Source organism: Poecile atricapillus, chromosome 15 (assembly GCF_030490865.1).
Source record: "Poecile atricapillus isolate bPoeAtr1 chromosome 15, bPoeAtr1.hap1, whole genome shotgun sequence".
Classification (NCBI taxonomy): domain Eukaryota; kingdom Metazoa; phylum Chordata; class Aves; order Passeriformes; family Paridae; genus Poecile; species Poecile atricapillus.
In genome coordinates, this window is record NC_081263.1 from 771913 (window position 1) to 785907 (window position 13995).

General features: G+C 59.9%; 1 protein-coding gene across 1 annotated transcript; it reads left to right on the top strand.

The window, feature by feature from the left end:
* The first annotated feature begins 574 nt into the window (after positions 1 to 574).
* On the top strand, positions 575 to 4095 carry SNAI1 (snail family transcriptional repressor 1). Its single transcript, XM_058850334.1, has 3 exons — positions 575 to 698; positions 1191 to 1694; positions 2800 to 4095. The coding sequence occupies exons 1-3, from the start codon at positions 620 to 622 to the stop codon at positions 2979 to 2981; spliced, it is 765 nt and encodes a 254-aa protein (XP_058706317.1). The 5' UTR covers positions 575 to 619; the 3' UTR covers positions 2982 to 4095.
* The last annotated feature ends 9900 nt before the right edge of the window (positions 4096 to 13995 follow it).

The window sequence follows — 13995 nt, forward strand, 5'->3', positions numbered from 1 at the left end:
TTCCCAGAGGATTATTAACCTGTGGTGAAGCACTCTTCAGTGCAGGGCTGTGTCCCAGCGGGGCACGGCAGAGGCCTGTCCCACCCTGCACCGCAGTCCACAGCCGAGGGGAAGGGCAAGGACAGGCAGCAGGGGGTGCGGGGACCCTTGGAACGCCTTTCTCCAGCCCGTCTGCTGCCTTGGGCAAGGGCTGCGGGTCACTCCAGCGTTCCGCCCCCTCCGGAGCACCGCCTGGACCCCCGGGAGCACGGCCCGGGAAAGCAACCGGGAGAGAAGCCAGGAGCGGCTGCTGCAGCATCAACAGCGGCGGCTCGTCCTCCGGCACCGGGCGGGCAGCGCGGCCGCACCGTGGGAGCGGCCCCCGGGCTCCGTCCCCTTGGCCCGGCTCGGCTCGGCTCGGCCCCCGGCAGCGGGGCCGACACCTGCCCGTCCCTGTCCGTCCCTCCCGGCCCATCCCGCCCCGTCCGGTCCCGTCCCTGCCCGTCCCTCCCGGCCCATCCCGTCCCGGCCCATTGGCTGCGGCCCCGGGGGCGGCCCCGCTCCCGCCCCGCTCCGCCCCCCCGGGCCCCGCACATATCAGGGCCGCGGCAGCACCGCGCCGGCTGCACCGGGCTGCAAGATGCCGCGCTCCTTCCTGGTGAAGAAGCACTTCTCGGCCAGCAAGAAGCCCAACTACAGCGAGCTGGAGAGCCAGGCCGGTGCGTGGACGGGACGGGCCGTGCACGTGGGGCGCTCCGCGGGGCGGGGCGGGGGCTCCGGTGCGGGATCTCCCTCGGATTCCACTCGGGAGCGGGCGGGGACCGACCGATTTTCCGCAGATTTGTTTGTTTGTTTCAATTTGGCGCGTCTGGTGGCGCGCGATCCCGTGTCCCGGGATGCTGAGCCGCTCCCTGGTACCTCGGGGATGTCGGTGGCTCCCTCAGGGGTACGTGGGGAGCTCCCCGTGCCGGGAGCGTGGGGTTCTCCTCATCCCGTTCCCCCCGGCAAGGCGGGCAGGGCCGCGGGGTCCCTGCGGTGTGAGGTCGGTCACCTTTGCCCCGGGGCGGGCCGCGGCTCTGGGCTCCCGTGGGGTCCCTTTGCTCCTCCTCAGGGCGGGGGTCCCAAGGGGTGGCCCGGGATGGGGTCGCGCTGAGCCCGCGGGGGTGGGTCAGGGTTCCGAGGGCCCCGCTGACCGCCGCCCCCTCCCGCAGTGCTGGCCGCTCCTCTGCTCTACGAGACGTGCCCGCTGCCCGTCATCCCCCCGCCCGAGGTGCTCGGGCCCGGAGCCTACTACCCTCCGCTGGTGTGGGACGCGGGGCTGCTGTCCAGCCTGTTCCCGGGCGGCCCGGGCAGCGATGCTGCGGGTGCCGCCGCCCCCGCCCTGGACCTGACGGCGCTCTCCAGCGAGGAGGATGAAGGCAAGAGCTCGGGGCCCCCCAGCCCGGCCTCGGCCCCCGCCGCCGCCGAGCGCTTCCGCTGTGCCCAGTGTGCCAAGGCGTACTCCACCTTCGCCGGGCTCTCCAAGCACAAGCAATTGCACTGCGACGCCCAGGCCAGGAAATCCTTCAGCTGCAAGTACTGTGAGAAGGAGTACGTGAGCCTGGGGGCTCTCAAGATGCACATCCGGAGCCACACGCTGCCCTGCGTCTGCAAGATGTGCGGGAAGGCGTTCTCCCGACCCTGGCTGCTGCAGGGCCACATCCGGACGCACACTGGTAACGTCCCCTCTCGTCCCTCTCCCGCCGCCCTTATCGCCTCCCGCTTCCCTGCTCTCCTGCCCCAGCGAATTGGCGGCCCGGGTGTTATCTGGGAAGATAAGGGTTTCCCAGACCCTCTTGGCACATCTCTCTAAAATGTCCTTTAAATATCCTCTTGGCTGGAACGCAGCGCAGGGTCAAGGCCCAGCCCGTAAATCTGTGCTGCTGCCGCGAGTGCAGGGCCTGCCCTGGGGCCGATGGCACACGTTTCCCCAAAATGTCATAAAGCGGGGCTGTGAGCCTGCCGGAGCCCAAAGCATCCCTCCCTGCCGCAGCTGCCCGCCCGGTCCCTCGGGCCGGGCCCGGCTCCAGGTGCCGGGATGCGCCACCTCGGGCAGGTGCTGCAGGCACCTGTTGGAGCGGGGCCGGGGCCGCAGCTGCAGCCCCCCCCCCGCTGCCCCCACAAAGCATCTCCCGAGCATCCTTTGTGGGGCTGTGGGACGGTGTAATTGTGACTTGGCACTGATTTCACACCCTCTTAACGTACTAAAGATGATGGCTGAAGGAAGCCGGGTAGACTTAATTGTGCTTTCCAAATTGAGCATACACATTTGTTTCCTCCAAAAGAGTCTTTCTGGGAGGAATTCGCCCTGGCCAGGCTTTTCAATGCGATCCGGGCAGGAGAAGGGGGAGCGCAGGGCTCGGCAGAGGAAATAGCTCCACTCACCCGGGGCTGGCGCCTCGCAGCCGCTGCCTGCTATGATATAATTAACACACAGCGCTCGGCTTTCCTGCCTTGCTGCGAGCTCCTCGCTTGGCTCCGCGCACGACACGAGTATCGTGTCTTCGTCTGTGTGTGCAACTGCCGCGCCGCTTGCAGATGTTTCCAGCATTCATTTGCCGTGCTTCATAGGAAAGGTTTTTCTGGGAGCAGACAGTTCCCAAGCTGGCAGTTCTCCCCCAAGCGATGCTGTGCCTACCCGGCTTTCCCCCCGAACAATAACAGCCAGCACTTCTTTTCACTGCGCTCTGCACAAACTTTGGCTAATGAATGGCTCCTTCTTTGATATTCCCCATGTGTTGATGCACTGGTTAATTGGGAGCGTTTCTCTTTGTCCTATAGGTGAAAAGCCCTTTTCCTGTACGCACTGCAACCGGGCCTTTGCTGACCGCTCTAATCTCCGCGCCCACCTGCAGACCCATTCAGATGTAAAGAAGTACCAGTGCAAAACCTGCTCCCGGACTTTCTCCCGCATGTCGCTGCTCCACAAGCATGAGGAGACGGGCTGCTCTGGCTCTCGCTGAGGACTCCGCTCCCCACGCCTCTCTCATCACAAATACCTATATTATAACTAGTTTCTGTAGGAGTTAGTTTCCTCCATGGCCATTGCGGTGTGCACCGGGCTGGACACTGCTCCTCTGGCCCTTGGGACCCTCCCACTCCTCACTCGGTGCCTCCAGTGCAATGCGAGAGCCTGACCACGGCGTGTGCTGGGTTGGAAGGGACCCATCAGGATCATCGAGTCTGATTCCTGGCCCCGTGCAGGACATCCCAAGAACCCCAGCACACGTTCCTTGAACTGCCACAGGCTTGGTGCAGTGAGGCCTTCTCCCATCCCGGCACGGGGGGCTGCAGGGCTGGGCTCGGTGCCGGGCGGGTGCGGCTCAGGTCCTGCCCCAGCCCCTCGGCGGTGCCCCCCTGCCAGAGGCACTCGGCACCTTGCAGGGCTGGACCCGCACTCGTATTGAACACTGCGACCATGTAGCTTGGGGGGTTGGGGGCTTTGGGTTCGACATGTTTGGGGTTTTTTTTTTTTTTTTTATTTTTTTTTAACACCATAACCACTCGGTAACTTTTAAGAACCAGTATTTTTTTAAATGAAGGACAAGACACTCCCCCCGTACCCCAAGTGTATATAACCCGCCTGTAGAAGGTGTAACTATGCAATAATACAGTATCCCAGTAGTTGTGAAGCAGCTGCTTCTCCCCAGCACAATGACAATTTGCAATGCCTGCGAGATTAACAGTGTCCATGAAAGGCAGGGGTAGCCATTTCAAACCCCAGCCCTGTTTACAGAGCAGCTATGCACTCAAGCACCTGTTAATATGACTCTTAACAACTGCTTTTCAAGAGAACTGTGACTAATAGCAGGCACTTGTCAGCTGATACAATGGTGGCCTGTCCCAAGGCTGGCCATCGACAGGTGTGTGCCAAAAGCCCTATTTATGGGTATTGACAGGTGCCTCCTGAATGCATCTTTCTTTGGACATTGTTTTCATGGAAATCATTACAAAGAAGATGTTTACATTTCAAAGGTACACTGGTATTTATATTTTTGTGCCACAATTTTGTACTGATGAAACTTTTTATATAATGATATACAATTTATTGATATTCAATAAAATCGTTAATTTATAATCGGGTTTTGTGTGTGCTTGGGGTGAATGTTCGGCAGTAAGGAGGGAGTGCTGTGCAGAGCCGGCTGCTGGGCTCAGCTCTGCTCCCACCTGGTGCTCTTGGCCTCTGCCTGCAGGTGACTCGGAGGTGGCATTTGCCGGAGGGAATGTGTGCAGCAGTGGCCGCTCCGGAGGGGAAAAGTCGGGCGGCCTCAGCTCCTGCCAGAGGGCTGGGGCAGCTGTGGGGTGGGGTGGGGATGCAGGGGCTCTCCCGGGGGTGCAGAGGATCCCCCGGGGGTGCAGAGAATCTCCCAGGTTCCACGAGAGAAAGCACAAGAGTTTGCCGTGTCCCTCCCAGCCTGCTCGGGTGGGTGCTGGTGTCCCCAGGGAGCTGCTGGAGCACCTGCGGCTCTCCCGTGTCCCTGAGCTCCCCGTGGGGAGCAGGTCTCTCCGCAGGGCACTGTCCCCGTGTCCCTGAGCTCCCCGTGGGGAGCGGGTCTCTCCGCAGGGCACTGTCCCCGTGTCCCTGAGCTCCCCGTGTCCCTGAGCTCCCCGTGGGGAGCAGGTCTCTCCGCAGGGCACGGTCCCCGTGTCCCTGAGCCTGCCCGGGCCAGCCGCAGCTCCCGGCGGGCCGGGGGAGCCGATGTGGGTGGTGGGCACAGAGCTGGGACACAGACACATCCCCTGTCAGAGCTGGGACACAGACACATCCCCTGTCAGAGCTGGGACACAGACACATCCCCTGTCAGAGCTGGGACACAGACACATCCCCTGTCAGAGCTGGGACACAGGCACATTCTTTGTCAGGGCTGGGACACAGCAGGGGCTGCCCCTCGAGGTTTTCCACAGCCCCGAAGCACCTGCTGTTCACCTTCCCTCCTCCCCCAGGTCCGGGCTGCTTCAGAGCCCGCAGCCAGCCTTGCTGCCAGCCTGCCCAGGGCCTGCGCTTTCCTGCTCTCCGCATTTCCTCGGTGCCATCTCCCGGACGTTGCTTTCCTCCAGGGAATGAAAGGGAGCCACTCCTCATCCCCCTCCATCCATCCCGCGGCTGCCCGGCTCCCTGCGCCTCTCCCGGGGCTGCTCGGAGCAGGGAGATGTGTGTGCCTGTAAAAGTCAGCAGAGCTGCTGCTCGGCCCTTCTTTAATTAAGAGCTCACCCGGTATAAACTGACTTTCCCAGCCGAGTTGGACTCATTACTCGATTATTAAGCAGGGCAGGAAGTTTTGGGTTTGCTCTTGTGTGTGCTTTTCTTCCTTTTCCCAACAGGAAGCGGGGGAGGGGCACTAATTACTTTCAGCTTTCCATCCATAAAATCCTGGAGCCGCAAAAGCAGCTAAATAGTTAAAAAAAAAAATAAAAAAATAAAAAAGAGACCAATTTTGAGAGGGGACCACCTGCAGGAGCTGGAAAGGAGGATCGAGGAGTGGGTGTGCTGGGAGCAGCAGCCCTGGCAGCCCCGGCCGGGTTGGCTTTGCAGCTCCCACAGCAGCATCAGAGCCCTGCCCCGCTGGGCTTTGCCCCCCTCCACGTGTGCCAGGGGACCCCGACCCTTTCCCGTGTCATTCAGGACCTCACTCCATCCCTGGCACCCTCCGGGGACCCCTGCCAGCTCCCTCTCAATGGGCTTCAACTAATATTGGTCAGGCCGGCGGTGAGAGCTGTGAGAAACCTCCTCCTCAGCAAGCTCTGCTGCTCTCACTTGTGCTCCTGGCTTTGTCCAGCGGCTGGCTGGGACGCCAGGCCTTTAGAGGGAAGGTATAAACCGGGTGGAGAGCAGCCTAGGCTCGACTGGCAAATCCCGCTGGCATTCAAACACAAATGCAGCCTTAAAACACGGGAAAAAAGAGACGCTGCATGTTCTGAATCACAAAAGCACAGCCCACTGGCACTTGGGTTGCTGCTGCATCTGCTTCTTGCCCTGCCCAGCAGCCCGTGCCCGGGACCGGCTGCTCAGGTGATGTCCCACCCCTCGGGCCAGTGCCTCAGACCTGCCCAGGTGTCACCCAGGTCTGGACCAGCTGCTGTCCCCTCGCAGGGTGATGAATGTGCTCCAGACCTCTCATTTTCTGATCAGCCACTCAATTTACTACTTAAAGTATTTCTTTTTTCTACCTAGGGATGTTTGGGATGCAGAGCCTGGAGGACCATGGCCAGGACACCCTTGGGTCCAGCTCAAGCCTCTCCACACAAGGGTCATCCCGTCTGGTCTCTCCCCACCCCTGCAGACCTCTTCTCTGATGGAGAAAGGCGCTCGGGGGCTGGGCCTGGGGAGGAGTGACAATTTCTTTTCCATTTCATTTTCTGAAGGAAAGCCGCAGAGCAGCATCGCTGGCAGCGGGGCCGCGGTGCCCTGCCCTTGTTCCCCTGTGCTCAGCGGGCTCAGCGGAGCCGGGGGCTCCGACACAAAAGCTCAGCAATTTCCCGGCTCTGTTTAACGCCAGGTCCCTGGGGCCGGGCCAGGTAGCGCAGGCTGTGCCCTGGGCTGGGAGCGGGGCCGGCGATTATCGGGGGAGCGATTTGGTGGCCGCTCTGTGGGAGCCTCTGTGAGAGGCTGCGGTGTCACCGGGGGTCGGTGCGAGGCTCGCAGGGAGCGGGGCCCGGAGGGCGGTGCCGGCTCCGGGGCTGCCGCGCTCCCCGGGCCCTGCCGGGCGTTTCAACCCCGCTCTTTCATTTCCACGGGACCTTTAAACCGGCACGTACATCCCCTCAGCTCCTGGAGCCCTTTCAAAGGCTCCAGGGAAACCACAAAGTGCCCTTTCTTCCCTGAGAAGACGGGTGTTTCCTCCCGTCCCTGACCCGATGTAGAATTAAGGGACACCCACCCTGCCGTGGGAACCCCCGGGGCAGACCCACGTGGAGACACCGCGTTAAAAAGGGATTTAAGGCTTCCATGCTACCATTTGAACTCATCCTGTCCTGTCTCTGCAAGCATCTGGAGCATCCCAGAGGGGATGAGAAGGAAAGCAGGAGGATTACAGCCACCTTTGCAAAGGCTGAGCTTCATCTCCTCAATCATTCGGGGGCTGCAGTTCCCAAAATTTCCATGGTCACCCCCTTGTGTCCCCAGGACAGGTGCGAGGCACACCTGCTCCTTGTGCTGTGAGCTCTGGGGTCCGCCAGAATGCCTCCTCTCACCTCCAGAGCAGTAGAAAGCAAAAACATTTCCACTTTCTTCTCCTGTCACTGCAAAGCTATCTGCTGGAAATGTTCTCATGATTCTCTGATCTCCTGCATCCTCCACAGCCTCTGCAGGAGCACTTCCAGCACCTGAACAGCCAAAGCTCAGCCCTTACCAAGTGCAGCAGACCAATTCTTCTGGCTCTTACCTTAGCTAGAAAAAGCTGAACAAACAAACACAAACCGGGCAGAATCCAGGGAATTACTGAAGCCAGTTCCTGATTTGGGGCAGGGAATGATCGGAGCTTTGTGGCAGAAGCTGGGACGGCTCGGGGGTGATCAGCAGGGACAGCCTGGGTTTCCCACTTGTGATAGCTGGGATGCAGGAGGTCTCAGAAGGTGTGTGAGGTTTTCCCTGTCTGGAGAAGGGCAGCAGGTGCCGGTGCAGGGCTCAGCCTGTCAACAGGCAGTGCCGTGAAAGCCTCTGTCCATTAACAGCTCGCCATAAGGAGCGGGGCTCACAAACAAACTGCAGGTGTAGCTCTTGTTTTTCTGCCTCTGGGCTATTGACATGAGCAATAATCTCAGATTAATCTTTAATGGGATGATGAACCGATAGCGTGGGGCTGGGGAGGTGCGAGTCTTCCCATGCAGATAAAGCACCGCAAATGCAGAAGGAAAGGGCCCGGCAGCCTGGGGAAGGGCCGTGAGGCTGGAGGGCTGAAATAAAGGTGATGTCTCGCCCCCTGGCCGCCCCCAGAGCAGCAGGCACAGGGGTGATGCCCCCAGGGCTGCGCCGTGCCCCAGCAGAGCCTCGGGCACCCTCCACAAAGCTGCTGTGATTCATTCCTTGTCCCGAGGATGGGCACTGGCACCAGGGCCACTGGCACAGCCCAGCAGGGCCCGCTGGCCTCTCCACCCTGAGAGGTGCCAGAGGCAGCCGCCAGCCCGTGCCGCCCGCTCTACAACGCCGTGCTGTAACTTATTGGAGATCTGCCTAGAAAATCATCAGAAAGTATTTTAAATCTAGCATAATATACATATGTATGGGTCACCTTCTGTTTTACTGGGCTCCCTGAAAGCAATGTGAGGCCTGTTCTGCTTTTCCCAATAAAAAGGCTCACATTTCACATGGAGGAGATTGGCGGCTCCCGGGCTAATTAGTCCGGGTTTCCCTCCACCTCCGCATTTTCCACGCAGGGTTATGCTGGCGACACTTTGTCTGTGGCTGCTCCGGGAGGACGGAGCTGCACATTGAGCCTCCTTTGCCGCGATGTGCAGAGCGGGGCAGGGCGAGGAAGTGGCGGCGTGTTGTGGCACGGAGTCATGGCCCGTTATAAAGAGCTTCAAGGGCCTGCATTATGTCATTACTCAATTAGCCTGTTGGTAATAGCACTTCATTAGAGAGACAGTTCCTATTCACTGGCCTTAATCCACTTTCTAAAGCCAGGGCTAGAGCCATTGATCGCTTTTCCCGCTTTCCTGATGAGGCAGAAAGTGTTTTTGGAGAGTGGCCCCGCGGAGGGGGCAGTGATGCTGCTGCCGTGGCCAGGGTGTGCTCCTGCGGCTGGGACAGGGGTGGCACCCCGGCAGCTCAGGTGGGGCGGGCAGAGCACCTGCCCTCCTCAGAAACCAGCCTGTTTATCGGGGAAGCGGTGAGTTTTGGTGGCAATCCATCGGTGGCCGCAGGACACGAGCTGTCCCCGCCCTGCGGGATGCGAGCCCACGCCAGGGATGCTCCGGGGCGGTTCGGGCGCTGCCTGCCCAGCCCGAGCCTCGCTTCGCACCACGGCGGGCCAGAAGGAAGAGCTGCTCCTCTGATTTCTTTTCTATTTCCTCCCCCACACGGCCTGACACGCAGAGCTCGGTGGAAAGCAAAGCACGGTAGGAAGTGGTGCGAGAGCCACACGCAGGAAGCCGATGTGTGTCAGGAAAGGACGGCAGGAGCGAGGGAGGAGCAGCCGGTGCGGAGCTGCCCGCCGGGGCAGGGGCACACAGAGCCCTTCCTCCTCTCTAAAGGCGTCTGCTGCCACTCGAGGTGCTGACAGAGCGAACACGGAGCTGCAGGGAGCCCGCAGCCCAGCCCAGGGAAATGTTCCCTGTGTCCTGCCCGTCCAGTTGGCTTCAAAGCCTGAGGGGTCCTGCAGGGACCCGGTGCCACAAGTCCCCCCACCTCAATGGCCAGAGCATCCTCAAGGGCAGCCCCGTAGCCTGGGGCCTCAATCTTCCGCAGCCTCATGCACACATCCACCTTCCCCAGGGCTGGGTGCCCCCTTCGTGCCCTGCTGCCATGGGAGGAGCTGGGCTTCCCTACCCCGTGAAAAAATAACCTTTGCTAGACTTGGGAAAGATTCAGCTCAAGACAGAAGTTACTTTCTATCAAAAGAAGCACTGGGGTAGGAAGGTTTACTGCCCTGGTTACAGCAGCTGCTGTCTGTGATCAATATAATCTGAATTTCCCCCCCTAACCTCACTGTACAGCAATAACCTTCCATCATCGCTTCCACAGAGCTGGAGGGCAGCGATGTGGGGCCCACACTTACTGGAAAAATTCATGGTTATTGGTAGCTGTGACTCAGATGAGGACCTGAATGCGAATGCTCTGCTAGATGGCAAATGGTTTCCTTCAAATGCTCTTCAGAGCATCCCGGGAGACAAAGCTGGCACGTGCCTGTGGGACAGTCCCTGCTGGCTGCTGGGGACAGGGAGGGCTGGGATGTCACACTCCATCACCCAGCGGAAACTTCCAATCTTCCACAATTGAAGCAAACACCTTGTTTTGATTCAAACCCTTTTGCCATTTCATACTGCTGGCTACTTCTCTCCGAAAGGAAATAGCTGTCCCATAAATAAGGGGTGGTGGGAGGGAGCGTGGGGGAGGCTGTGAGATGCAGGAAGCTTTTCCTGGCGTGCCCAGCTCAGGGCTGGAGAGCACCAGAGCAGAGATGGTCCCTGGTTCAGCGTGTGCCAAGGAACCCCCCACGCCTGGGGCACCCCAGCCTTCCCCTCCTCACCCCCAGACACCTCCCCACGAGCCCCTGGCAGCCAGCCCAGCCAGGGGCTGTGAGGGCAGGCCCTGCCCTGAGCTCTGGAGGGGAGAGAGCTGCCAAAGCACCGAGTGGAGCTGAGGGAGGGCAGCTCAGCAGGGCAGAGAGCAGCCGGGTGCCGCAGGTATCGCATTCCCACTGCAGCCACCTCCACCTGCAGCGTGGGGAGCATCCCAGCGCAGCTGCAGCCGCAGGGAGCTCCCCCAGCCTGCTGCTGGGGAGCTGCTGCACACACAGAACCAGCCACAAGATGAGAAGTGGCACCAGGAGCAGAAGCAGGAGCCTCCCCGGGACCCTGTGCAGCAGCGCCGAGGCCTGGGAGCTGCTGTGCCTGTGGGTCAGGGCTTAGCTGGCTCTGGGGGACGATGGAGATGAGAGCCAGTGCCCAGGGAAGTGCCTCCTGTGGTGTTCCAAACATTGTGGTGCCAGGCTGCAGGGGGATTTCAGCTGCACCACGATGGGCTCTTCATGAGAACCCAGCTCCAGTTGGGCTGTGTGGGGTCTTGCCAATGTGATCTTGTTCTGAGGCACAGACCTGAGCTTTCCCAGCAGATCCAGGTTTGGCTTTTTGCTTCCTGTGCCCCATTTTGCCCCACTGGAGGGGCTGGGTGCCACACAGTCTGTCAGCCACAGCCAGAGGTGCTGGGATGCTCTGCTGAGCAGGATCTCACCCCAGCCCACAGCAGGGAGGTTTGGCACAGCCCTCGGTGGCTCTGCAAGGGAGGGCAGAGGTGCTGCAGAGCATCCCTGAAAGCCGAGAACAGCGTGACCTGTGATCCATGTGCAGCCCTGCCTGCTCCTGCCCGTGGGATGGGGATGGGCTGTGCCCACCCTGTCACAGCCACATCCCCCTCACTCAGGCTGCAGCCAGGGGCTCGGCCGGCTCCGTGGGGCCTCAGCACCCCTGCACTGAGCTCCCTGGGGGGTTTGCAGTGGGGCTGGGGTGTGCAGTGGGGCTGGGGTGTGCAGTGGGGCTGGGGTGTGCAGTGAAATTGGGATTTGCAGTGAAATTGGGGTGTGCAGTGGGGCTGGGGTTTACAGTGGGGCTGGGGTGTGCAGTGGGGCTGGGGTTTACAGTGGGGCTGGGGTGTGCAGTGAAATTGGGATTTGCAGTGAAATTGGGGTGTGCAGTGGGGCTGGGGTTTACAGTGGGGCTGAGGTTTGCAGTGAAATTGGGGTTTGCAGTGAAATTGGGGTTTGCAGTGGGGGTGAGGTTTGCTGCACTCCCTGCCCCTTGCCAAAGCCAGAACTGTCAGTCTCTGTCAGCACCACCCATCCTTGCCTGTGCCCAGGGTGACAGCAGCGCTGGCACAGCAGTGGGGACAGTCACAGGGTGGGAACTGGGGGGTGACAGTGTGTGGCCTCTCTGGGAGAACGTGAAGATCCTGGATGTCTGTTATCACTGAGGACCAGGGAAAACACTGGGATTAAATGGAAGGAAAATAATAATGGCTAATGCTTCCAAAAGTAATTTGGGGAGCCTCAATTTAGAAAGCCAAAATTGAACTCCCTTGAAGAGACAGTTTTCCAGAGGCTTCTCCAAGACGTCTGGAGGAGTCGTCTGGAGGAGTCGTCCGTCGTCTGGCACCAGCAGAATTTGCCATTTCTAGGAGCTGTGGCTGGGAAGTGATAGTTAAGATTCCTGCCTGGCGCTGGGGCTGCCCTTCCCCGCACACGAGGAGCCTGGGGCCGGCTGTGCCAGCGACACCGGCTCAGCCTTACCCGGGCTTGGGGTGTTACCATCAGCGAGCTTTCCCAAAATAGTCCCTGGCACCCCTCCACGCTGCTGCTGCGCTGGGCCGAGTGTCTCTGGGACTCGCTTCCAGCTCCCCCGCAGCCCCAGCGGGAGGAGGAGCCCCTCTGCATCACCCTCTGCCCCGCTCCCCCTGCCCGGGGCAGGGCCCCTTCCCTGCTGCCGCCCAGCTCTCCTGAATCCCGGCTGAACGAGCCCGTGGACATAAAATTAGCACCCTTGCAGGAGGCTGCCAGGGAAAGCTGCCCTGGGCAGCTGCAATGGGAAGCAGATGCTCCGTGATTAAGCCCACATGGGCAGGGCAGGGCTGTCCCCCGAGCAGGACCAGGCTCTGGGGGCACACACCCCAGCAAAGGCTGCTTTGGGGAGGGGGGCTCAGGCTGGGGGCCAGGGAGGGAGCAGGCAGCCAGGGCTAGGAGGGCTGGCAGGATGGGGCCAGTGTGTGCCCACCAGTGATGCTCAGGAAATGGGAAATGGGCTCATACACCAGCACAGCTCCCTGGGGGCAGCGCCTCACCTTGTGGGAGCTGGACTTTTCAGCTCCATCAGGCTGAGATGAGGGCTGGGAGCTGCAATCCTGGCTCATGCTGCCAGGGATGAAACCCTGGAGGCCAGGAAGGCGAGAAGAGCCATTCCCAGAGCAGTTCCAGCACGGCATCCCCAGCTAATGCCATTTGCAGCCCAGCTGGAGCATCCGGCCCCAGGCAGCGCTGCCCCTGCTCTCCCCCCTGCTCCAAGGCTGCAGCAGAGTTCCAAAGTCCGGGGCCGGTGACCCTGTCCTGGCCCCTCTGCAGGGCCGTGCTGGAGGTGCAGAGTGAGTGAAGATGTGGGTTCTGCGTGCAGGGAGAGCCCTGCACCGAGCTCTGTAACCCGAGCACCATTTCCCAGATAACATCTTGGCAAAGGGGGGCAGTTTGCAGGGTCAGGTCGCAGGGGGCTCGCTGCTGACCCCTCTGAACACCAGCCCGGGACCCCAGCACCAGCAGGCGAGGGGAGGACACTCACTGGTGCTGCTGGCTTTATTTCTTCTTCTTCCCTTTCATGGTTCTGTCCCTGAACGGGATAAGTCACCACTTATCTCCTGCCCTTTCCAGCCTCCCCAGTGCGGTTTCTCCAGCCTCGCAAGAAGGGATGGCCATTTCTGTTTCTTCTCAAGGCATTTTTCCACCCACCCTTTCTGGCCCTGGTGGGAATTGTCAGCTTTGAGATAACGAGAAGGATGAATTGTCGCACAGGATGTTGCATGAAGCCCAAGTGCTATTTGCAGGCAACTTTAATAAGTAATAATAAGGAGAGAGAACTCCAAAGGAAGTAACCTGGTACAGCAGACAAGGCAGATTTATCAAGGCAGGGAGGAAATACTCCCCAGAAATGAATCTGGCATGAGTTCCTGCACACCAGTCCCACGATCCTGTCTGCCACCACAGGCAACTCTTATCTGAAACAGTCCAGTGTTTAAAATAGACTGGAAAATAAATAGTCTTCCAGCACGACTGATCCTCCAGAGCCTGCAGTTCATCCCAGCAGCATTTAGTTTTCTCTGGAGTGTTTCCGACATGTACTTCAAGACCTTCCAACTCTTTTCTCCTCCCCTGCTCGTGACATTAATGAACCTTTAGGGATTCTTACAGCACATTTCATGTGGATGTATTTTTAAGCATAGAAGGAGAGCGGTTCCCAGCCCGGGGTGGATGCAGAGTGGCTTTGTGAGGCGCACTCCAAACAGGAATCCATCAAGCGCCAGGGCTAAGTGTGGCTGCGGCAGCTTGCTCGCGTGAAGCTGTTTAATGTTCATTGTTCACAGCTGTGTCACCCTAATAGAGTATTTTATTGTTTTTCCAGTTGTACTTAAACCCGTCATTCATTATCCTGCCCGGCCAGCGAGTGCCTCACCTTTAATTGATGACACCAGACAAAATGCCTGGTCAAAGTTTCCAGTGTCTCCACCACAACTGGGACTGGCTGCCTGCCCCCAGAGCCTGCCAGCGCAGCTCAGCCCCTGTG